The 26,854-nt window shown below is 36.3% G+C and overlaps 1 protein-coding gene across 2 annotated transcripts in view; it reads right to left on the bottom strand.

The window, feature by feature from the left end:
- The window catches only part of LOC114653557 (secreted frizzled-related protein 4-like), a 44,470-nt gene that overhangs the window by 14,959 nt on the left and 2,657 nt on the right, over window positions 1-26,854 (bottom strand). For both annotated transcript variants that reach the window (XM_028803943.2, XM_028803942.2), the window contains exon 4: window positions 24,534-24,729. In XM_028803943.2, the coding sequence (XP_028659776.1) occupies window positions 24,534-24,729 (196 nt within the window). The remainder of the gene's footprint in view (window positions 1-24,533; window positions 24,730-26,854) is intronic.

Raw genomic sequence — 26,854 nt, forward strand, 5'->3', positions numbered from 1 at the left:
GTGAAGACCGAATAACTCCCAGGACAGTGTTCTGCTGCCATATAGTGGATAAAACAACATTATTCTGCAAAAAATCATGTTTTGGCACTCAAAGAAAACAACAATATTGAGTAGGGTGAAACCTTCAGTTGAAATACAATGGCATATAAACGAGAATGTGTAAACCTAGTTTTAGAACAAACAAGTGAACCATTAGTTGAATCAAGTGACGGTGATAATAATTTGAATTGGTCATCAGACATTGACACGGTTAGTGAAACTGATCTTAATGCACTGTACGATCATACCACCATTATGTGCCTAGTGAATTAATTCTTCTGAAGTTTCACATTAGTGCAAGCAGGTGCATGGCAAAAAGGAAAACTGATCGCAATGAAGTTGAAAGACAAGAAAGATGTTAGTCCACTAATCACTGATCACAATGCAGCAACTGTCATCCATGTCAGCCTACAATAACACAAGGTGTCGATTGTGCAGATCAGTCACTGACATTCTACCCTTTCTGCTTAAGCAACGGAAAAAATATTATAACAAAAGTGCACAAACAAATACACTTCTATTTTCCTGATTACATCATTAGGCTGTGCATTGGTGACTGCTTCAAAACATGCCACATGAAGGATGTGTACTAAATGTGCTTCAGTACAGCAGTGGACATTAGATATACTGTACCTTTCCTACTATATTTATGCTGATGTTTTGATATGTTCATGTTTCTATTACATATAACAAAATTTTTTCTTATTCAACATTTTTGACTTATTTTTTTGGGGGTTAACATAGCACTAAGGAGGCTAAACTATAAACACATTTATTATTTGCACAAACAAACTTCAACAAAAAGTATTTTAAACAGTCAACATAATTATGATGAAGCTTTTTTATACAAAAACAAGTTGTATACATTTAACATGATTCATAAACATAAATATTACAAGAAAATAGTAAATTGAAATAAGACGGTCTTTTGTGTGCAGCACTATTGATTCTGGAATTTTATAAAACTAATTTTAAAATTACTTTCCAATACACTCTATCCAGATTACTTAAAGCACCTATAATTATTAACTGGTTTACCTAGGTTCTACTAACATTTCAGTTTAATAAGGCAAAAAATGTCAACTAAAAGTCTAAAGGGAAGCCCAGTAAAGTGATATATAAAAAAAGAATGTTTCAAAATGTACCTAACCTGTTCAAGATTGAGAAAACCTTCTGAACAAGGAGTAATATTTATTCAAGTCAGATTCAGGAACTGTAATTAAGGAAGTATGTGGGGAGGAAGGGGTTTGTGCCAGTGGCAACCCCATCATTTTTACAGTGAAATACTGTATCCAACTCCTTTTTAATCCCACCCAAATACCCAAGTAATCATACCCTTGGTTTGCTGCAATAGTCATGGTTTAGAGAGCTTGAATATATAAAGGCACTCAGAAATGCACCAAATTACAATATTTTAAAATTATTTATACATGCATATGTATATGGCCTGCTCAATCCTCCTCTTAATATATCAAAAAATTAATAATGTAGAGAATTTGTGCTACAACATTCATAATGTAAGTTTTTTTAAGTGCTTGAATGATAAAAAGCAGCCTAATAGTGGATTTAAAAAGTATGTACAGACAAAACAAAACCCCAGGAGTTCCATCGTCCAACAATTAATGATCAGATGTTCAGTTAATTTAGTATAATCAGGATTGAACAACTTTGTTTCCGGTCTGTTTAAGCAAATCTGTTTCTTTGTGTGTATTCATTATGTAATTAAAATTTATAAAACTTGTATTTGCATCTACTACTGGACTTTTCACAGCACTCTGAACAATGTGAAGAAAGCTATACAAAAATAAACTAAACTGCATTTGATTGTGGTTATCACAGGCTGATGCCTATTTGCAGCTTATCTGAGGCTGGCAAGAAGAAACAAGTTCCTGAAAGTTGCATTATACCCTAAATATTAGGCATCTTTGTATTTAATAGGGGTACGTTGGGCCTTACTGAGGTAATGAACTACTGTATTCTATTTTGTCTCAGATATTTCCTTTGCTAACCACAAACAATCCTTCTGCCTGCCTTTCACAGCATGATCTTTGCTAGGATACTTAGTCTTGACAACTATACAGTATATAAGTTATTAAAACACAACAAAGAATGGCCAAAGAGAACACAAAAGTATTAAATAAACAAACAAAGAAAACTATCTGGCCACATAGCCTGACTAAATGGATCGGGACTGTTTATCAGTAGGGGTGGCTCATACAGTTGCCCACCACAAGCACAACAAACTCTCCAAACTCACTAACCAAACTCTCCTACGCACTCCACACCTCCTATTCTAATTCCCTGACAGTTGAGCCTTTGCACTACTAAAATTCAAGGTAAGTTGGTCTCTATAAACCCAACTTGGGGATATGTAATCAGGCTATCATGGAATTAAATTCAGCTGTTATACTCATTTTAAAAAATCTTTAAAACAAGTTAATTCCATCATAAAGCTATTAAACCTGGGTTAAATAGCAGACAACAGATTCAATGAATTTAAAAAAAAAATCAACTGCATCATCCGCATTGGATGTTAATATATACACATATTATATCTAGTAAACCCAGTGAAAAAAGATTTCTAACATGAAATCTATTTTTTCTGACTATGCAATAAGAGGAATTTCTAATGTAATATAAAGATTCACATTAAAATCTACAAATTAACAATGATGGGAGTGTAGCCCCCTCAGCTGAGGCTAGAATTCTTCCTGCATAGGTCATTGCATCTTAAGCAAAACACAAAAATAGAAATACAATGGTTATCTGCATGTAAAAAAGTGAAATTATCAGTATTATCCTCTGTAGCATCAACTAAACAAGATCTTTTTTAGATGTGATGAGATTTTTCTGTATTTTTGCCATATGTTGGACACATTTTGTGCCATATATTGTAACTACTTTTTCTGGTAGAAGCATTTAGTTTTGTTGACATTCACAGGCAATATATTTTTATGCTTGTTAACATAACAATGTGATGCAAAACTGGTGTAGGATGATACTTGTGTATTATTTATATTATTATATGCTCATTTATATATTGATGTAATCCCTATACAAAAGGACAGGTTGTATTATTTTGCTTATTTTGCCCTGTATTTATCAAGCATCTCAGAATTACTCCTAGGAATTACATTAAAAGTCACACTAGGCTAAGAATTTGTCCTACCAATGAGCAGGACATAAGAAGTGTTTTTGAAGCATCCCTGCATAGATGGAATGATCATGTAATATATAAAATTTGTGACAAATATTGTTCCGTCTTTCTCACTGCTGTCTAGCATTCATGCTGATCTCTACCCGAACGCCATCTTCTGGCAGCTCCTAACAAGTTAAAACAGCTCAAGAGCTCTCCTAAATTCTAGCAAAATTAGGAGCAGTTTCATAAATTAGGAATATTCATAAAATTCTTCTACTCCCATGAGTAGAAACAAAATGTATTCACTCTCAGGTTTTTGAGCTATTTAGGACCATTTTCCTACTCTGAGACACTTGATAAATGCAGGCACTGATCTCTTTTCTCCACATGGAGTATTCATATGCAATTTTTTCGTGTCTATTTTTAAAGGACATTTTCTTGTCTATTTTTTAAGAATAGATTTATTGACCAAGGACCAATAAGCTGATACAACAGGACTGACTGAGAAGCAAAATTGTGTCACCCAAAATATGCATTATTATCAGACAATTTTTTCAAAGACTTTCTGTGATAGTTTGCCGGTGTCTGCAGCTACAGGTGAAGATGATGAAGTTTTTAAGATTTTTGTTTGGTTACATAATTTTTCATCTCACACTTTATCAAAAGTTGGAGATTAGATATTATAATCTACTGAAGTAACATGACTTGTGGTAGGAGAAATTCAGACTTCACATTCTATGACAACAGATTAGACAATAATGACATTGCAAATGATCTAAAAATAAAAAAACAAACAGCATGGACAGGATTCAAAGACAAACATATTTAAAGATTTACAATGTGTAAATTAATCCATCTTCCTATGAGAAAATGTCACCTATCTCCTCAGTCATTATCCCATTACCAAAGCATTTCACTCTTTCTCCTTACTAAGCCTGTAATAAAAAGAGAAAAAAAAAAATCATCTTGAAAATAATGAATAGTGAAACTCAAGATGGGCTTTACTGACTTGTAATGCCCAAGAAGGGTTTTGGATTGCAATAACAAACTATTTAGCACAAAGATACAACATAAAAGATAACAGGAACAATCATTACCCTAGCAGTACAAACCACTAATTTAATCAGTGGTATTTTTGGCATGAAAATTTTGGAGGAGCCACACAGCCCTGTGTGAGAGATGCTGTCAGAGGAGTCACGACCATTTTGAGAAGCTATGTAGTGAGTGAGTGAGTGAGTGAAAGGCAATCAAGCACTTAAAGGGCAGAACTTATGAGAGCTTCACCTCTTCTTAAATCCTTTACTTTCAACATCTCAGGAAGGTTCTTTGCCTTAGCTCATGGATGTAGAGATAATGGATGCAGAAAGTGTTGTCTACAACCACAAGTGAGTGTTATGAGGTGGAGCTGGCTGTGTGGATAAATGACATAGCAGAAAAAAATCATTGCAGCCATATGGAAGAAGCCTTGGAAGATCAGTCATGTAAGGAAGAAAGGGAAAGACATAGCCTAACACATTATGAAATGCTACCAGCACCAATGAAGACAAATTGTAAATCTCATAATGCCATAAAAACCCAAACAAAATGGAGTTCTATCAACATATTGTCATATGGTACAACCACCAAAGGACAATTTTATAAAGATATCTCAATATAAACTTTAAATATTCAATACCAAAAGCAGAAATACAAATTGATATTCATTCAATTCCAATTTCTTTCAAAGGGCAAAATGGTAAATCATATTGTACATAAATAATAGACATAATTCATAATAATGATGACAACTACTCCTAATCATGAGATATACAAATTCACACACAGTTTTAAATTAATCAAAATTTATATGCACCAACATGACCAACATGCCTAGAACATTGCAGAGTTTAAATGCCTGTCTAAGCAACATGAAAATAGACTAGTGCCACCAGGCACAAAGAAAACTTTGCATGCTTCAATAAGGAATAACTTTTCAAATAAAAATTGCATTGAGCAAATTGTGAAAAAAATTGGGCAAAAATGATTATGACAACACAACTAAGCTGAGTTTGCTATAAACATTTTAACAATACTTAGATGAGTTTATTTAATTTTTGCACAACACCATCTGTAGTGCCCCTAAATACACAGATGCCACTGAATACTCATGTACATATTCATTAAATTCTTGAAGAAGACGAATGGGCTGGGTCCTGTCTTGTGCTTGATGCTGTTGAGATAGATTTGGGTCCTTCTTGACTCGTAGTTGCATTGGGCACGTTTAAGAATGCTATGTTATTGTAGAAGAATCTTGAAGACAAAATGTCAGGTTTATGCATTTCACACTTTGTGGGTAAGTACTTTATGACATTTGTAAGTCAAGGTCTTGATTGACTCACGTCAGTAAACAGACATAAACAGGTTAGATATTAGGGCAAGAGATCTGAAGATGGCCTGTTTAATATGTGGTTATTTGAAACCTTCAGAAAAATGTTTAAGTCTCTGTAAACCGGGGTGTTCATAAGAAATATAATGATTTACTTCATGAGCTGAAGTTGCATAAAACAACAATAGCTGTGTCAGATATTTTAAGTATTGAAATGTGTAATTCAATTTAAATATTCAAAGTCTAAATATTTATCCATCCATCCATCCATCCATCCATTGTCTCCCGCTTATCCGAGGTCGGGTCGCGGGGGCAGCAGCTTGAGCAGAGATGCCCAGACTTCCCTCTCCCCAGCCACTTCTTCTAGTTCTTCCGGGAGAATCCCAAGGCGTTCCCAGGCCAGTCGAGAGACATAGTCCCTCCAGCGTGTCCTGGGTCTTCCCCGGGACCTCCTCCCGGTTAGACGTGCCCAGAACACCTCACCAGGGAGGCGTCCAGGAGGCATCCTGATCAGATGCCCGAGCCACCTCATCTGACTCCTCTCGATGCGGAGGAGCAGCGGCTCTACTCTGAGCCCCTCCCGGATGACTGAGCTTCTCACCCTATCTTTAAGGGAGAGCCCAAACACCCTGCGGAGGAAACTCATTTCAGCCGCTTGTATTCGCGATCTCTTTCTTTCGGTCACTACCCATAGTTCATGACCATAGGTGAGGGTAGGAACATAGATCGACTGGTAAATTGAGAGCTTCGCCTTGCGGCTCAGCTCCTTTTTCACCACGACAGACCGATGCAGCGCCCGCATTACTGCGGATGCCGCACCGATCCGCCTGTCGATCTCACGCTCCATTCTTCCCTCACTCGTGAACAAGACCCCGAGATACTTGAACTCCTCCACTTGGGGCAGGATCTCGCTACCAACCCTGAGAGGGCACTCCACCCTTTTCCGGCTGAGGACCATGGTCTCGGATTTGGAGGTGCTGATTCTCATCCCAGCCGCTTCACACTCGGCTGCGAACCGATCCAGAGAGAGCTGAAGATCACGGCCTGATGAAGCAAACAGGACAACATCATCTGCAAAAAGCAGTGGCTCAATCCTAAACCCACCAAACCGGACCCCCTCAACGCCCTGGCTGCGCCTAGAAATTCTGTCCATAAAAGTTATGATATTTACAATAGTAATATATATTTGTCATTTTTCAAGCACTGATAGAGGTCCATAGAGGGCTAGATACTGTAAGCAGGTAAGGATTAAAAATAAAAAATAACATTGTTTTCCTAATCACTTTTAAAATGGACTTTAAAATAGTTTAAAATTACACTGTACATGCTTATGTTTGAAATTTTTCATTTTTAAACTTCTGGGATTGGCTCTCAGAGGACTAGGACCACTGGTAAAAAAAAAAAATCAATTATCAAAAATATATTATCAGTAATCTCAAAATAGCATAAAAAATGACATTCGACATGTCCATATTACCAACTGCAATTCTTCTGAACTTTTCTGAAAAGAAGCAACTTTGACCCCTCATATCCCATTAGAGGGTGAACCCTGGGGTTGCTTGATGTGGCATGCACAACTTCAAGTCCTCCTGATCATTTTTGTTGAAGATACCTACGGGTTTTCTCTTTAAAATAAGGGTGCAATTTCCTGCAGAAAATATAGTCCAAAAAGAGACTCAAAATGAGACTTTTTCAGGTCTAGAGGGCCAAAAATAGGGGGAACCACAAAATACTTGACAGTTTGCATAACTTAACAGGAAGACAAGTCGAATAGTATACCATATGTGGGGGGTTTCTCATACCAGAGACTCAAGAGACGCTGGACAAAAAAAAAAAAAAAAAACTGAAGTGATTTCAAAGCATTCATAAGTCATTTTCATGAACACAATACTAACAAAACACTTCCAAAAGTGGTGTTGAACAATTTATTCTGCTGGCTTTTATAGCTTTGTCTCTGAAATGTTTGCTTCTTCATAATAAAGCTATCGTCATGGAAACACTGTTGTGTTACCCAACTTTGCAACAAAGATAGCAAGTAGATACATTAAGATGCAGGTTTTCTTCTGCTAAAAATTAATGAACATTTTTTTAAGATCTGTTAATAAAGTAATTGTTCAACTATTCAACACATTAAAGGTGTATTTGGCCATTTTAAAACTGGTCATCCAACTTATCCCTAAAGTAATAGCAAAAATACAAAATGTTGAGAGACATCATCAGATGACCCTTATCTACACTACATACAGGTGAAGTTTAATTTATGTCCCCTGATTAACTCCTAAAATTAAAAGTGAAACTCTCCACTTGCTGTCTGAACTATATAGGATACAGTACATTCAGCAGAAAAAGTGGCTGAGGAACACTGAAGACAAATGATATGGTGAAGTACTTCATTTTGTGCAACTTTACTGACATTATGGTAAAGAGGACAGCCTTGTATGGCCTTGAAAATAGTTTGATCATCTGTAGAGTGCTTTATAAAGGGAAAGTGTGATTGATTAAATGTGCAACTAGTAAAGCTAACTTTGGGTAAACTGTCACCAGTATTAGGTAGAGCCATGCAACTGGAGTGGAACTCTAACAAAGATGCAAGAAGCAAGGAGAAAGACCAACTGTGAGATACATGAACTACTTACACTGTTGGAGTGCAAAACTACTATGTAAGCAAAAACTTGGTCCCTGCCTATTCTTCTAAAATTTTGGGAAGAGTGAAAAATGACATGCAGACTAAGATCCAGTGGTGAATGGCACCATACAAACTGTTGACAAAGATGTCCTTTTCAAAGCGAGAGATTCAATGCCATAAAAAAAAAAGATTGAGTTTAAATACATTGAGATGCCAAGCTGACTGAAATGGTGAGCTAACTTTTTCTCATGAATGTATTTTATTAAAGTAACATGTGAGTGTAATTATAGCAATTTATCAAAAAAAGTTACCATAAAAAAGCAAAATCAAAAACATAGCATGCTAAGCCTAATAGCAGTTGTCAACACCTCTATTTCTGTGACATACACCACATGCTAGAATAGCCTAGGGTTTCAAAAGTGAAAGCATGAAGCCAGAATAAAAAAACTTTAACACGTGTAATTTTGTAACTGCTATAAAAGCTTAACCATCTAGTGAACAAAACTGGTGAGGCATCTGCATGTGAAATCCTTGAATGCTAGTAACATTTAAAATGCTTAATGGTATCATGTAACTCAGGTTTAGCAAATAGTGTCTTTATGTAACTGGGTGCTGTTCTGACAAGGGGATCAGTGCAGACTGCGAATTGACCTAACAAGGGATGGTCTTAACTAGGAGGACTCATGTTTTCAGTATTACAGATTAACTGCCATATGGAGAACATTCATCTTCTACAGCTAAATTATAAGGAGCCTATGAAAGAGTAAATGTGGATCAGCAGCTGCTGGAGGACCATGTGCTTTAGTAGGCTAGTAGATTACTATGGAAAAAAAATTGGTTTAGATGCTTTCAAAGTATTAGAAATTTTTTAAAACCGAGTGACAATAGTGAGAAACCGTGTTATATACATGCAGTGCTGAACCTTAGTACAGTATTAGAAGCTTTCTAATATTTGTGTGAAATTTACCCTTAACAAATTTCCTACTGTGTCCCCATGCACTTGTTGAGCTCATTTTACAGTAACAGCTTGGATCCACTTTACTAATCTGTTTATCTGAGATTCTGTACTGTCGTACTGTTTGTCCCTCAATGTGTTCTGATTTCAATATAATTAATCATTAATTAAAAGCTAAAGAACTTGTTTTTGGAAATAATGTTTTAGGTTAGTCCTCCACCTCACTTTTTTAAGATACAGCATCACTATCAAAATATAGTCTAGCTTCATTGGCCTGACCTAAAATTATGATTCTCTTACCATGCAGCTTACTTGATATAGGAAGGAAAACAAAAATAACACAAAAATGACCGACACACAGAAAACCACAGCAATCAGTGCAACATCTGTAAGAGATATACTGCCAGTTCAGGCCTTATTATTTATTTATTTGTAATGGTTGATTTATTTGAGTTCTACATATTGCTTTGATTTTTCTATTTTGATTTCAAGCATGTTTAGTTCATTTTATGGATTAGTGGTCAGACCAACATTGTGCACTGTTACATTTTTTTTATGTTTAAAAAGTGTCTAACAACTGCATTCAGTACATAAAGTGGTTACATTTTCTGATTTTTGATTGTTTGACTACTGTATGAGTTATGAATTACACAATAAATACAACTAACCCCCTTGTGAGGCCTTTAACATCATGCAGTTCTTGTAGCTTGAGTTAAACTAAAGTTGATGAAGGTCGATATTGTATTTGATTACTGATTACTCCACAGGCAGACCACAATTTTTAAGGCTAAAGAGTTGTGTTTAAAAATAGTGGTCAACAACACATTGGCTCCCAAGGTTACTGCCGTGGCTTTCTTTCTGTTCACCCTATGCATGTTCAATTTCAAATATACAGTAAACCTCAGACCCATCATCTATGGAAATTTTTAGAGGACAATGGGGGTGTATAAATGGTGGACAGTCCAAGGAATACAGAGGCTTATGTACTACCCTAAAAAAGAGATAGTTTTGGAGAGAGTAACCTGGAAATAAGACACGTAAAAAAGATGTACAAGGATCAAAAAGATATAGTCAAACCACTTTATCACCAAAACGTGATTATTGAAAATCAAAATAATCATTGTCAATAGGTTTTGAACAAAATCAATTACAAGAAAAAACATTTAGAGAGTTATGTGCAAACTTGGATAGGAAATGGCTGCTAGGGTCACACCCTTGATAACCAATTACTGCATCAAGTCCACTTTTTTACATTAGGAGTACTGTGTGTTGGGGCAGTGGCATGAGAACAGGAGATGTCAACAAACTTCACAAGTAATTCAGGAACGCTGGGTGTGTTCTGGGTACTAACCTAGACTATGAAGAGCTTTATGGCGCTAGATATCATGAACAAAGTCAACTGATGGATCATGACCAGCACAAGGTCGATTCTATTATGTTGCTCTAGGCAGCACTACGATATGCCTTTTTTGCTTGCAGACATTTAACTTTACAACATCCACTTACCTAAACAATGTTTTTTATGTCATTCAATATTTTTATTTTGAACAGATTTTCATGCATTATTTACAGTATTTTAATTATTACAAATACACAGAAAAAACTAAGTGTATCTATATCTGAATACTGTCAATATGTGTAGACTACTTTACCTATGGAATCAAAAAAGCATGTATCTAAATAACAACACTGACACCGCATTTTGAAAATGAATGGATGAATTATAATAAACAGCAGATAATATCAAGCTGTGCAAAAAATATGCTTTCAAATTATCAATGCCATAGTCTACAGTTAAATTAACTATAACAAAGAAATACAAAAATTGTGCTACATTGTTTAAAAATAAAAATGGCATATCACAGCTGAAAAACATGAATCCAAGGAGTTGAAAGAGGCCTGTGATAGTGGCTTGGGGTGATTCAAAAAAATATATAACAAAAGAAAATGGGATCATGAGAGAATAACTTAACAATGACAGGGTATACAAGAGATTTATAGCAACATTTTGATATTTGTTTATTGTTGTTAGGTGCCATTAAGTCAATTACAACTCCTAGAGACCCAATGTACAACAGAATGAAAAACTGCCTGATTCTGCACCATCCTCACAACTTCTGATATGTCGCCTCTAAGGAGCATTCCTAGTAGTACATCCTCCAAGACAGGCCTGTTTGTTCTCCAGGTGGTCCATGGTATGTTCGATATTCTTTGCCAGCACCACTATTCAAAGGCATCAATTCTTCAATGGTCTTCCTTATTCATTGTTAAGCTTTTGCAACCATAGGAAGCAACTAGAAACACCATGGCTTGGACTAGATGCACTTTAGTATTTTTAAACACTTTGGAGAGGTCTTTCACCACAGATTTTCCCAATGCAATATGCCGTCTGATTTCTTGACTGCTGCTTCTGTGGGCATTAACTGTTTATCCAAGTAAGATGAAGTCCTTGACAACCTCAGTCTTCTCTCCATCTATCATGATGTTACTTACTAGTTCAGTTGTGAGGATTTTTGTCATCTTTATACTGTATTAAGATGTAGTCCATACTGAAGGCTGTAGTCTTTGATCTTCATCAGTAAGTGCTTAAAGTCCTCTTTGCTTTCGGCAAGCTGGGTAGTTTCATCTGCATATTACAAGTTGTTACTTAGTCTTCCTCAAATTTTGATGCTGCTTTCTTCTTCATATAGTCCAGCTTCTCAGATTATTAGCTTAGCATATAGATTGTAGCAGTATGGTGAAAGTATACAACCTTGACGCACATTTCTCCTGATTTTAAAATCACTCAGTATTTCCTTTTTCTGATCAGACAACTGCCACTTGGTCTATATTCAGGTTCCATGTAAGCATAATTATAAATATTCTGTAATTCCCATTTTTCTCAATGTTGCCCATAAACTGTTATGATCTACACAGTTTAATGCCTTTGCGTAGTTAATAAAACACAGGTAAACGTCTTTAGGGTATTGTCTGCTTTCTTCTTCTGAATCCAGCCAAAACCTATGGCAGCTCTGTGTTGATGTATTGCTGCAACTGTTCTTGAATTATCTTCAGCAAGATTTTATTTGCATTTGATGTTAGTCATATTCTTCTGTAATTCTCACTCTCCAGGATCACGTTTCTTTAGAATGGGTACAAATATAGATCTTTTCCAGTGGATTGATTGGTCACATATTTATGCCAGAAATTTGGAAATCAACTAAGTAAGCACTTCCAGAACTGCATCCGTTTGTTGGAATATTTCAATTGATATCCCATGGATTCCTGGAGCCTTATTTTTTTTTTTTGCCAATGTCTTCAGTGCAGTTTGAATTTTGTCCTTTAGTAACATTGGCTCCTGATCATATTCTACCTTGTGAAATGGTTCAACATCAGCCACTTCTTTTTGGTATAGTGACTCCGTATATTCCTTCCATCTTTTTCTGATGCCTCCAGCATCATTTATTATTTCACCTGTGGAATCCTTCACTATTACAACATTTGACCTGAATTTCTTTGTCAGTTTTTTCATCTTGAGTAATGATGACCATGTTCTTCCTTTCTGGTTTTCCAACTCCAATTCTTTCCAAACTTCATTGTAATACCTTATTTTATCTTCTTGAGATACTCTTTGAAGTTTTCTGTTTGGGTCTAAAAAATTACTCCTTTCTTCCTTCTGCGTTGGCCTCTCTGCATTCAAAATCAATTTCAAGTTCTCCTCTGACATCCACTTTGCTCTTTTCTTCCTTCCCTTTCTTTTTAATGACTTATTGCTTTCTTCATTTATGATGTCCTTGATGTCATTCCATAACTTGTGTGGTCTTCGATCATTTGTGCACAACTCACCAAATCTATTCTTAAGGTGATCTCTGAATTCAGGTGGTATATGCAAAAGGTCATACTTTGGCTCTTATGGATTTTTTTAAGCATCTTCAAGCACCACTTGTCTGTCAGTTTGTCATACTGTGGTGGCTTATGCATTGCTGTGATATTGGAAGCTATGCCACTGGTATTTTAAATACCAGCAGATTCCAGTGGAGCATCCAGACTAAGAATAGACTAGGAAGAAGGATGCGGCAATCCACTTCTGAAACACGAGCCACTGAAAACTCTAAGCAATGGCGAGATAATGAACTCAAGATATATACGTATATTACTGAAGACACTACACTAAAATAATCACTATTGTAAATTACAACAGTAAAGTCCAGAATAAAACATTCTGGATTAAATATAAGAATAATTTGTTTCTATAATTTACTCAGACACAATATTGATTATTAGCTATTATTTAGGAACTATAAGAAGAACAAAACTAATCAGTCTTATAGTTTTATAGGTTTACTTAGTGTCATTTTTACAACCTAGGAAACTAGGGTGTTGTACCGTGTTAGCCATTATGAATGTAGAGAAAAGCCAAGCAAAATGACACCTTTTATTGGCTAACTAAAAAGATTACAATATGCAAGCTTTTGAGGCAACAACGGTACAATCGTATTTGCTCAGTTCCCAACAGACCGGGATCAACAACTGCAGGAGCTCAGACAAAATTTCATCAGACAAGGTTACACCCCGAAAACAACAGACACTCAAATAAGAAGAGCTACTGCCATACCCAGAGACAACCTTCTGGAATATAAAAACAAAGACAAGGATTGCATCCCCCTTGTTGTCACCTACAACCCACATCTTGAAACACTTCGAAAAATTATAAAAGAACTTCAGCCAATACTAAACAATGACCAAACACTGAAAAATGTATTTCCTGAACCTCCCCTCCTGGCATACAGACAACCACCAAACCTTCAACAATTAATTGTCCGAGGCTCCCTATGTGAACCAACAGAAAATGGCACATCTCTATGCCTACAGAAAAGATGCAAAACATGTGCCCACATCTATGATACAGACCGTATAGTTATACCACACTGCCGACTTGAACATCACATCAAGGGATCATTTTCCTGCAGATCATCTAATGTAGTCTACCTAATTTTCTGCATGAAATGTCCTGACACTGCACTCTATGTGGGAGAAACTGGACAAACACTCCTCCAGAGAATGGATTTTACACAGGTTCCACATTAAACATGGCCACACAGATGTTCCTGTGGCGGCCCACTTCAACAGCCATGGACACTGTGAGAAGGACTTTAAAGTCACAGTGCTTATGGGCAACTTCAAAACACAGCAAGAGAGAAAAGAATGGGAAGTTAAACTCATGCTTAAATTTAATACTTTACAACATGGATTGAATAAAGACAAGAGTTTTATGGCCAGATATGAGGATTGATTACATCTCTCTGAATGACAGACAACCTGTCTACAGACCCACATTGTTTTGAAAAAAACTCATTACAAACTTCAAAAGACTTTGTTGGACAGTTATCTTATCCAGAGATCTTGACAATACATTGTTCTTTTCTCTCTTGTTAAATTAACCCTAGCCTGAATGAATCTATTAATTTTTTACATTTAAAATTTCTCATTTAAATATTTACCAATGTTGTTTCTTGTCCTAGAGTGTGTATATAAACATAGGAAACTTCAGTTTCTGTATTACATCTTGCCTGAAGAAGGGGCCCGAGTTGCCTCGAAAGCTTGCATATTGTAATCTTTTTAGTTAGCCAATAAAAGGTGTCATTTTGCTTGGCTTTTCTCTACAACCTAGGAAAGAAATACAAGTCTTAATAGTAGCAGCCCAAAGTCCACCATAGGTTTACATATAGTATGGTGGGTGACACAGTCTTCTCAGTAAATGGCATTGCTTATTAAATTGATTCCATTGTAACAGAAGAGCGCATCCCTGTCTCACCAGTCTACACATAGAAAAATTCCAAGGAACCAAATATATAAAAGTTCTGCTTGTATGAGACTGTTAAAGATATCTGTAAGATGACACACATGGTCATTCTAAGAATTACTATATATAACAATGTCATCTATGTATTTACTGTATTTTTACAGTTAAACACATAAGTAAGGATCAGCAAGGAGAACTCAAAATACAAAAACACCAAAGGCCTAGATACCCTTTTCGCACCAGCTACCACAGGTCTTGAATGCAAGTCAATCAGTAGGACTGGCTTTTTCATCTCCCCAGTACTGCTAAAGAAATCTCCTTTCTGATCTCCCATTTCTCTCTCTCTCTCTCTCTAATATAAGTCTTTTCCTAGAACGCTCTTCTCTAGATTCATTCAGACCTCTAGCTCAAGGTGGTCTTAACTCCTCCTCAACCACAGGGACTGATTTAGAACTCATTCTGATTGCTCCTAGTGTCCATGCAGGCATAAGCCCTTAGTCATTCACAAAGGGCCAAATCTCCCAGGCCGCCTCTGTGTGGCCTGCTTTCTTGCATCAGCAGCAGAGTCCTGCCTATCTCAGTTTGTAGCTGTAGATGGTTCCATCCACCCTGTAGGAGTTTTACAGTAGCTTTCATTATCTGCATGCCCACATATTTAATTGAATCACATTTTATAATTTTTTTAGAACATCATAAAAATTTTGATAAAAACAGGCCAGTCATCCCAAGAAAGCTCATCCCATCGATCAACCTCGATTCTCCAAAATAACATTGAGATATGAAGGTCCCTAAAGTCCAACTTTCCACCACACTACTTGGTAATTTTTTCCTTGTGTCTATGGTTCTGTTTGAAAGAAGCTTTCTAATATTTGTGCGAAATTTCCCCTTCACAAATTTCCAACTGTGTCCCCATGCACTTGTTGAGCTCATTTTACAGTAACAGCTTGGATCCACTTTACTAATCCATCCATTTTCCAACCCACTGAATCCGAACACGGTCACGGGGGTCTGCTGGAGCCAATCCTAGCCAACACAGGGCGCAAGGCAGGAACCAATCCCGGGCAGGGCGCCAACCCACCGCAGGACACACACACACACACACACCAGGGACAATTTAGAATCGCCAATCCACCTAACCGGCATGTCTTTGGACTGTGGGAGGAAACCGGAGCACCCGAAGGAAAACCACTCCGACAAGGGGAGAACATGCAAACTCCATGCAGGGATGACCCGGGAAGCGAACCCGGGTCTCCTTACTGCGAGGCAGCAGCGCTACCACTGCGCCACCCCCACTTTACTAATTCCTTTCATAATGTTAAAGATTTCAGTCTTGCCACCTCATAATCTCCGTTTGCTTAAACGGAAAAGGTTCCAGTTCTTTAATCTTTCCTCATAACTCAGATTATGAAGCACTGTAATTAGCATTGACACTCTTCTCTGAACCTTTTATAGCAATGTCATGTCTTTTTTGTAGCCTGGAGACCAAAACTGCATGTAGTATTCCACGTTAATTTGCTGAAGTGCATTACACATCTTAAGCATTACCTCCCTTGAGTACTACTTTACACATTGTGCTATATAATCTAACATTCTGTTAGCCTTCTTAATGGCTTCAGCCTACCAAATGGACGTAGATAGTGACAAGTCCAGCATGACTCCTAAGTCCTTCTCAAATGGGGTACTTTCAAGTTTTAGACCTCACATTTTGTATTGAAATCTAACATTTCTACTTCCTATATGTAATGCGAGTCCTTACAGTTACTTGTATTAAATGTCTTCTGCCAAATAGCTGCCAAAGTCTGTATTCTATCCAAGTCCCTCTATAATGATTAGCTTGATTCCTGATTATCTGGCATTCAATCTAGCTTGGTATCATCTGCAAACTAGCTTATTTATATTTCTGTCCAGATAATATATACATATAGTAGCCTGCAGGGGGTGTTCCACTGCCCAAACCCTACACAGACAGATGCATGACATAAGTTCAGCAACACACTTTAAATTAAAACTAATTAAAAAGAGTTTCCCACAAGAAAATTAATCAGTTTAATTCTTAATTTAATCAGTTGAAATGCAATGAATGAATCAAAATGGTGAAAAGAAGCAGTAAACTACCAGAGCTTTAAATTTAAACTTTAGGTCAGCAAAAACTGAATACAAAAAAATTCCAAAATATTACAAATGGACCTTCTTCGGGGTAAAGCTAATAGGTTACAACCTACAGATGTTGTGCAACAATTAAAGTATATTAAGCCTTGCAAGTTGAACCAAACAATTTGCACAGGTGTCCCAAATTCTGTTGATTACTTAAAAACCCTCGGTCTGCCTTAACACAGTATTGGAACATGCAGTGTTACTACATCCTCTGCTTACTTTTTCACCATTTCAGGTCATTCATTGCATTTCAACCGATTAAATTTGAAGAAAAGCTGAAAAAAACTGATGTGTTCTAAAGCTTTTGACCGGTAGGTGTATACAGTATACTGCCTTCAATACTCCACTCACAAGCTCTGTCCTCCACCTCCCGTTGGGAGGCGGCTGGCTCCTTTTTAAGCCACACTCAGGAGCACTCCAGGTGGTTCATTAAGGAAGTGTGGAATTGCTCCCAGGTGTGGCTGAGGCACCAAGAAGGGCTCTGCAGCACCTGAAGTTCCCACAGCTTCCCCCTGCAGCATCCACAGATCCCAACAGGGCTGTGCTGGCAAATAATAACACCCACAGAGCCCTGCAGGAATCCAAGGCAGCGTCACAGCCCAGGGTGGCTGCCAAATAAAAGTTCAGGGAAGGAAGTGTCCCCCGAAAGTCTGCTCCAACTGTCCTTCCTCTTTGGAGGCATCCCAGCTGGGTAATGGCGGTGGCCGCCATCTCTCACAATACACACATATACATTATATACAGTAATCCCTCCTCCATCGCGGGGGTTGCGTTCCAGAGCCACCCGCAAAATAGGAAAATCCGCGAAGTAGAAACCATATGTTTATATGGTTATTTTTAGAATGTCATGCTTGGGTCACAGATTTGCGCAGAAACACAGGAGGTTGTAGAGAGACAGGAACGTTATTCAAACACTGCAAACAAACATTTGTCTCTTTTTCAAAAGTTTAAACTGTGCTCCATGACAAGACAGAGATGACAGTTCTGTCTCACAATTAAAAGAATGCAAACATATCTTCCTTTTCAAAGGAGTGCAAAGCAAGCAGTCAAAAAAAAAAATCAATAGGGCTTTTTGGCTTTTAAGTATGCGAAGCACCGCCGGTACAAAGCTGTTGAAGGCGGCAGCTCACACCCCCTCTGTCAGGAGCAGAGAGAGAGTTAGAGAGAGATAGAGAGAGAGATAAAAAATCAATACGTGCCCTTTGAGCTTTTAAGTATGCGAAGCTCCGTGCAGCACAGCATGTCGTTTCAGGAAGCAGCTGCACACAGCCCCCCTGCTCACACCCCCCTACGTCAGCGCAAGAGAGAGAGAGAGAAAGTAAGTTGGGTAGCTTCTCAGCCATCTGCCAATAGCGTCCCTTGTATGAAATCAACTGGGCAAACCAACTGAGGAAGCATGTACCAGAAATTAAAAGACCCATTGTCCGCAGAAACCCGCGAAGCAGCGAAAAATCTGCGATATATATTTAAATATGCTTACATATAAAATCCGCGATGGAGTGAAGCCGCGAAAGGCGAAGCGCGATATAGCGAGGGATCACTGTACACTGTATATAAAAAAGAGCAGTGGCCCAAAGCTAACCCTTGAGGAACACCACTTTTAACATCACAATAACGCTTTGCTTTCTATATTTTTACCCACTTATATACAGGTGCTGGTCATAAAATTAGAATATCATGACAAAGTTGATTTATTTCAGTAATTCCATTCAAAAAGTGAAACTTGTATATTAGATTCATTCATTACACACAGACTGATGTATTTCAAATGTTTATTGCTTTTAATGTTGATGATTATAACTGACAACTAATGAAAGTCCCAAATTCAGTATCTCGGAAAATTAGAAAATCAATTAAGACCAATGCAAAAAAAAAGGATTTTTAGAAATGTTGGCCAACTGAAAGGTATGAACATGAAAAGTATGAGTATGTACAGCACTCAATATTTAGTTGGGGCTCCTTTGGCCTGGATTACTGCAGCAATGTGGCGTGGCATGGAGTCGATCAGTCTGTGGCACTGCTCAGGTGTTATGAGAGCCCATGTTGCTCTGATAGTGGCCCTTAGCTCTTCTGAATTGTTGGGTCTGGCGCATTGCATCTTCCTCTTCACAATACACATAGATTTTCTATGGGGTTAAGATCAGGCGAGTTTGCTGGCCAATCAAGAACAGGGATACCATGGTCCTTAAACCAGGTACTGGTAGCTTTGGTACTGTGTGCAGGTGCCAGGTACTGTTGGAAAATGAAATTTGCATCTCCATAAAGATCGTCAGAAGCAGGAAGCATGAAGTGCTCTAAAACTTCCTGGTAGACGGCTGCGTTGACCTTGGACCTCAGAAAACACAATGGACCAACACTAGCAGATGACATGGCACCCCAAACCATCACTGACTATGGAAACTTTACACTGGACCTCACGCAACGTGGATTCTGTGCCTCTCCTCTCTTCCTCCAGACTCTGGGACCTTGATTTCCAAAGGAAATGCAACATTTACTTTCATCAGAGAACATAACTTTGGACTACTCAGCAGCAGTCCAAAGGCGAGACGCTTCTGACGCTGTCTCTTGTTCAAGAGTGGCTTGACACAAGGAATGCGACAGCTGAAACCCATGTCTTGCATACGTCTGTGCGTGGTGGTTCTTGAAGCACTGACTCCAGCTGCAGTCCACTCTTTGTGAATCTCCCTCACATTTTTGAATGGGTTTTGTTTCACAATCCTCTCCAGGGTGCGGTTATCCCTATTGCTTGTACACTTTTTTCTACCACATCTTGTCCTTCCCTTCGCCTCTCTATTAATGTGCTTGGACACAGAGCTCTGTGAACAGCCAGCCTCTTTAGCAATGACCTTTTGTGTCTTGCCCTCCTTGTGCAAGGTGTCAATGGTCGTCTTTTGGACAACTGTCAAGTCAGCAGTCTTCCCCATGATTGTGTAGCCTACAGAACTAGACTGTGAGACCATTTAAAGGCTTTTGCAGGTGTTTTGAGTTAATTAGCTGATTAGAGTGTGGCACCAGGTGTCTTCAATATTGAACCTTTTCACAATATTCTAATTTTCCGAGATACTGAATTTGGGACTTTCATTAGTTGTCAGTTATAATCATCAACATTAAAAGAAATAAACATTTGAAATACATCAGTCTGTGTGTAATGAATGAATCTAATATACAAGTTTCACTTTTTGAATGGAATTACTGAAATAAATCAACTTTGTCATGATATTCTAATTTTATGACCAGCACCTGTACATACTTACACTACACAACTGAACTCCCTCTTCTGTTATTTTGACTCCTGAACTTTCACATGATAAATAATATCATACAGGGTATACCCCTCGCTGTCCGTATCCTTTTGTTCCTTCCTCATACAGTTCCAGCATATTAGTAAAACACAACCTTCCTCATCTGAGGCCATGCTGAATGTTAAATAGGACTTCTATTCTTGCCATGATCTGCTCAATGTTTTCCTTTATAATTGCTTTCATTAATTTACCTGGGATGCAATTAAACTTACTGGCCTATGTTTACTTAGATCTGCCCATTGGCCCTTATCATATAATGGGATAATATTTGCTATATTTTCCCATCCTTTGGAATTTCCTCAGTGTGCAGTGACTTCCTAAAATATGTGTTATGGATTTATATATTAGATTTCAGTCTATTTGATCTAAGCAGTATAGCTGGGGGTTTATCCACTTCTTGACGTGAAAACTACAGAAAAATGCAAGTTTAGAACATTTGCCATGTTACTCATTATATGTTTTAATTTACACTTGGTGTTCCAGATACACATCACCTCCTACTTGACCATTATTTTTACTGCTAAAAATATTGAAGTAATCTCTTCTGGCCTTTTCCGTAATATTTCACTCTGCCTCCTAGCTTACTAGTTTTTTTAACTGTTGCACTCATACTCCAATATACACTGCAGTTAACAGAGTTATTAGTCTTGTACTCCTTATGCAACTGCTTTTTTCTTTGCAGTTTCATTTGTATCTTCCTATTTATTCACAGTGAAGCTTTTTTATTTCTTGTTTCTTACATTTGTGATAAACTTATCATGCATTATATATGTTTTTAAATTGCTTCATTTCTCCTCAAATGTCTTCACTTATCCCAGTTTATCCCTCTTAGTTTGTATGCAGTCTGCTCAGAACTTGCCCTAAAAAAGTTTCAGTTTTTGCATCTTTGCTTCGCCAAAACACTGAAATGTACAATATTATGGTCACTTGACCTAGTGATTCAATCACACCTAAACCATGAATTCTCTTGTTATTGTAAAATACTAAATCTAGACAGTCGTCCCCTCAGGTTTGCATTTTAACATACTGTGTTAGAAAAATAGTCACTGATTACATCTAAAAAGTCATGCCCTTATAATTTGAGTAATTAAAGTCCCACATTGCTATAACATCCCAATCTAAACTTGCTTTTTAAATAGTATTCAAAAGATGCATATTGAAACTAGTTTTTGCACAGGGTGGTCTATAACACATTTCTAAAAAAATAAATAAAAAAGCCTCTATATAGTGGCCCCAAAGTGCAAGCAGCAGAACATTAAAAGAAGTGCCACACACAAAATGAGATGACATGCAAAATTAGAACAATTGGTATGCACAAAATATGAGAGGTGTCAGCATTTCATTTAGTGCATTTAAATGCACACACATAATTGGGTTAAGGTGAACAACCTGATTAGAGCAGAAAGCTGTTTTCTTAATAAATCCTGATTTACATGTGCAAGTAATCTTCTGGAGTTCTCCTTTGTCATAACATTCCAACATCATTAAACTGTGTAGAAAAGTGTGAAACATCATCATCAGCCACTATGATTCAGAAAATAAGCATGATGTCAGTGTCATGCACACTGGAAAAGTTCATTCTATGTTGCTTGAAATATGTAGATATGTTTTCATAATTTAATTATACTGTACATTGTTATTTGAGCATTGCTAACTCAGTGAAGAAGTAAATTGTACCATAAATCAATATTCATTAATTTACATTAAAGTTTCACATGCTATACAATAACTTGAATGAAAGTAAAGACAACAATAAATTACATGGATGATGCCCTAATAACATTTTCCACCTTTAACTCTTTGTGCAGATCATAACACTTAACACTTAACACTGAAGATACTATATAAATAAGAAAGACATGTATAAAACAAGACAACACAAGGGTGTTATTTCTGACTTACAAACAAATAAAATTGTAATCTTAATTGTTTGCAGGTATAAATAGGCTAATGATGCAAATTCTTCACAGTTCAGTTTTTCAAAAGAAATCTGAATTACAGCTTCCCACAGTAAACAGATCATTATGGACTATGCAACGTCTTCTATCCATCTTAATAAAAGTATAAGTATCTGTATGTCTGCCTTATGTCCTTCTGGTTGCTGCAATAAGTGCAGTTTTTAAAAGTCTTCTTGTTAATAAAACTTATAAATTGCAAATATTCATATTTTAGCATTTAGCATGTCTAATAATCCAACACATCTCTTTGTTGATATTACCAGTTTTCTTTGGAAAAAATAGTTTACTTGTCATGGAGACATTTGAAGAAAAAAGGATTTACAGATATTTAATATAATTTGGCATGTTTGGAGTATTTAATTAATATTTAGATTCCTCATAATTTTTTGTTTAAAATTATTTGTGTTGCATCACTGATAATGCTAACTATGTGTGCGCTCTGCTGGTCTCTGTTGATGCTTTTCTTACATAAAATGCTATGATCGTGCTACAAGTTTTAATTCAGAATATTAATGAAACAACAAAATCTGGTACATTAGTTTTGATATTGAACATGGTTATTGGTTTGCAGTCATTCATTTCACTACTTTCTAATAATTCTTACTGTAAATTATAACTTTGCCTAATTATCTCAGTCTTTATGTGTGTGTATGAATTGTTTTAAGGTTTATTGAAATCTATCAACATTGTCATGCTGAGCTGCTGCCTCACAGAGACTAAGTTCCCGGCCATTGTAAGGAATTGGCATGTTGTCCGTGTTTTCTGGGAACTTTTGAATTTCTCCTTCATTCTCTAAATATATTCCTTTTCACCTTTAAACTGGCCCCACTGGTGCCCCAGTCAACACTGGTTGTATCTAATGGGCTTAACAACCCAATTATATTAGGTAATAAGAGAAAACCTCATATAACAGCCTTACTAATTTTCACCATAGACTAAAACACTATTATATGATCTCTTTTTAAGCAAAAGAATCTTTGAAAATGTAAAACCTGTATAGATAAAGTGAGGAATAGGTAGTAATTCTTTAAAAGGATGCTTAGACCAGTTACACACTAGAACAACAGAACAATCTAGATGAGAACAGGCTATTTAGCCCAACAAAGCTCGCTGTTCCTATCCACTTAATTTTTCTAAAATAACATCAAGTCTAGTTTTTATAAATATCCATATAAAAATAATGATTTATATGGATATAAAAAAAAAAACAGGGTAATGTAAATTTAATGCATTCTGAGGCCAAATGGCATGTCCTATTTTCTCAAGAGAAGGCAAAGGACCTTCTTTAGTCCTGATCAGAGATGAATTGAAAGGATAAACCAGGACTACACAATTCCCAAAGGTATTATTAAAATTAACTTTACATTAATTTCTCAAACCTCTTTATTCCTGTTAAGACTTACTGTGAGCTGGAGCATCGTCCAACAATGCTTTGTACAAGGCAGTAATTGATACAGAATGGGTTTGCTAACTATTCACAACATCATTAAATCCAATCAAAAAGAATATCTTCAGTGAAATATTTAATCATCACATACATCATATGGAGTTGTACTGAGGAGCAAGGATGGAATTCTTCATGCAAAGGATCATGAGAGTCTGATATATGCAAAATATCATGTAGTTCAAGTGTAGAACCTGATAAAGTATCATGATGAGATTTTTAGACAATTTTGCTATTAGCTATACAAGTGATTTTGGTAGGGTGAATGATATCATCTGAAAAATATCTTATACCTTTAAAAATGTTGATGACATGCAGTTTTCATAGCTGGGATGTGGTATTAAGACCCAAGAATACTAGTGGGCTTAAATTATTACGAAACTCCCTTTCTCTTACACAGCGAAGATATTTAGGTATCAGATAAACGTACAGAGATGAGAGAGTACCTATAGAAAGTTTTCAAAATTAAACAATAAACAATGGGTGTATGCAAACATGTTTGATACCTTGACACAAACACAAATACATTCTTGGTAGGTAGTTTTTAATGCCTTTCATTAATTTACTGCATTCAAAACTTAAAAGCTGTTTTGAGCATCATTGTGTTAAATTCTATTTAAAATATTTCTGATAATAAATCATTTTTAAATTATTTAACCATGACATTGTGAGTACATTATGTGTCTAAAATATTCAAACTGCACAAACCTTGTTGGCTCTCCTTATAGAAACCAGACACATTTAAATTAACTACCCAAAGAAAACCTACCGAGAGTCCAACTCATAACACATTATGAGTGCATCCTCTTTAGGCAGATGTTCCGGACATGGACAGGAAGAATTTGTTATCAAGTTAACAGGACCATGTTTGATCGGGCTTGTTGACTTTAATATCTCCTTCACTTCCACTATAGTTGTATTGTCATTGCAGCTCATTCGGACTTCTCTAAAACTGGCACGAATAACTGCAAAGAAAATACAGATATAAAGTACATAATCAACTTTTGATTTTCTAAAAGCCAGAATGCATGCTTTAGAACCTCATGAAATACCATATATAAAAGAAGTAATTCATGACTAAATAAATATTTTAGCAATGCTAAAGATTTAACAGTTCATCGAGATTAATTACTCTAATCAGAATAGTTGTGTAAATGTCCTGAAACACAGGCAATTGTTTTTCTGTAATTACAGACCAACTCAAGCAAAGTTAGAGTTAGTCAGTAATTATCAAAACAGGGCATTTAACGAAAATGCCAACATTTTAATGTAATTTCATAATGGACAATTGTGTAGCAGACATCAACACTGTACACATTACCACAAAACAATCTCCTATGTTTTCAGGGTTTTTTAATTTTGTTTTTGTTTGGAAATGGAAATATCATGGTGGGCAGGAACAAGATGATCTGAACTTCTATTTCTATTTTTCTTTTTATACTGCATCACCATATTTGAATAAATATGGTAGTTGCAGGCACTGTATATTAGCTGAATGTTGTGTGGTATATGCAAAATGACAGAAGTACACAGACTATTATATAAACTGGAAAATATTTGAGCAAACTAATTTTCCTTCTTCAAGATAACATATTCAAGTTTTAACTGATTAGCACCCCTTTCACAGTAGACTAAAATGTTATACAGTATACAGCGATTATGGAAAAAGTAAAAAATCACTTCAGTTATTTCTCCCCCTTAAGCTGTAGTTCTAAACTGAACATAATTTTGTGATGTTATACTAACAACCCCACGCTTAACAATTTTCAGGGTTATACCTTTGAAGAAAATAAAAATAAACTACGTTTTCTGCTATACTTGCTAGTACAGTTTTGCAGTATTATGTAGTAAGTGTTCTAGAAAATGTGTAGTAAGTGCTATAGTTAAGAAAATGTTGTTAATTCAAGCATTGTTACTCTTGTTTCTCACGTGGTTTCTTAACCAGACCTTACACCTTTCACTTATGAGACTCCATACTGCCACCAAGTGTACAGAGGTACTAATGCAGACTTCTTCACAATCTGCAATGACTTATCGACTTCATTCAACTCCCTGAACTAAGCTCTTACATGCAAACGGTCTATCAACGGAGAGGCTCTCTTCTCAGACTTGCATGCATAGAGACTCTGCACAAACCAGTATGAATTTCGTCTTATTTAAACAGTCTTTTACAGCCTATCAGTTACTGGTTAGCCCCATTCAAATCTTTGCCCACTAGACATTTCTGTTACATAGTCAATATGAAATAACACACATTTTGGACATTTGTGAACCTTATGATGCTAGTTTCTAAATGAGAAATTGACAGCCCTTGTGGATTTTTCATTAAAATAGCAGAACAACTTTTTATGTTTCTTCCAGAATTATCTTTTAAACTGATGCAGGGCTTTTGTTATAAATTGAATCTACCACATTTTGCTCAAATTGTTGAGATGCTATGATTAAATTATACTAAGCAGCGGAACAATTACATTTACTATTATTTTAATATGTCATAAAATTAAGTATTTCTTAAAATATCAAAGATATTTTGCTACAGTTGGAGCTTGGTCAAATGAAAAATTAACATGTGCACCCATATTTCTATTATTATTAAATAAAATAAATTCAGAGAAATTAATTAAATTTCAGGTCTGCCACATTCAGCCTTCTACAAGCATACTATGTCTCATAAAAGGTACATCAAATATTTTAAAGAGTTATAGTTTTTACATTATATGAAATTCCATTCATTTTCCTGAAAATTGAAATCCACATATTTGTACAACTCCAATCATTCAAAAATTCCTGAAACATCTATTTTTTTGGAAGTTTAATAATATAAATGTTGTTAATAAAATATTCTCCTTTTTGTTAAATGTAAACAAGAGAATAGAAATGCCATTGGAAAAAAAAAACTATTTTATACATCTCAAATAGGGGAGGCGGAATGGCACATTGGTTAGCACTGCTGCTGCACAGTTCCAGTTTCCAGAATTCAGATCTCACATCCAGTTGTAATCTGTGCGGAGAGTGCATCCCCTCACCATGTCTGTGTGGATTCTTCTCGATGGATGCTGGTTTTCCTACCCAACCTTAAAGACATTTGTG

This window comes from Erpetoichthys calabaricus, chromosome 6, assembly GCF_900747795.2.
Source record: "Erpetoichthys calabaricus chromosome 6, fErpCal1.3, whole genome shotgun sequence".
Taxonomy (NCBI): domain Eukaryota; kingdom Metazoa; phylum Chordata; class Cladistia; order Polypteriformes; family Polypteridae; genus Erpetoichthys; species Erpetoichthys calabaricus.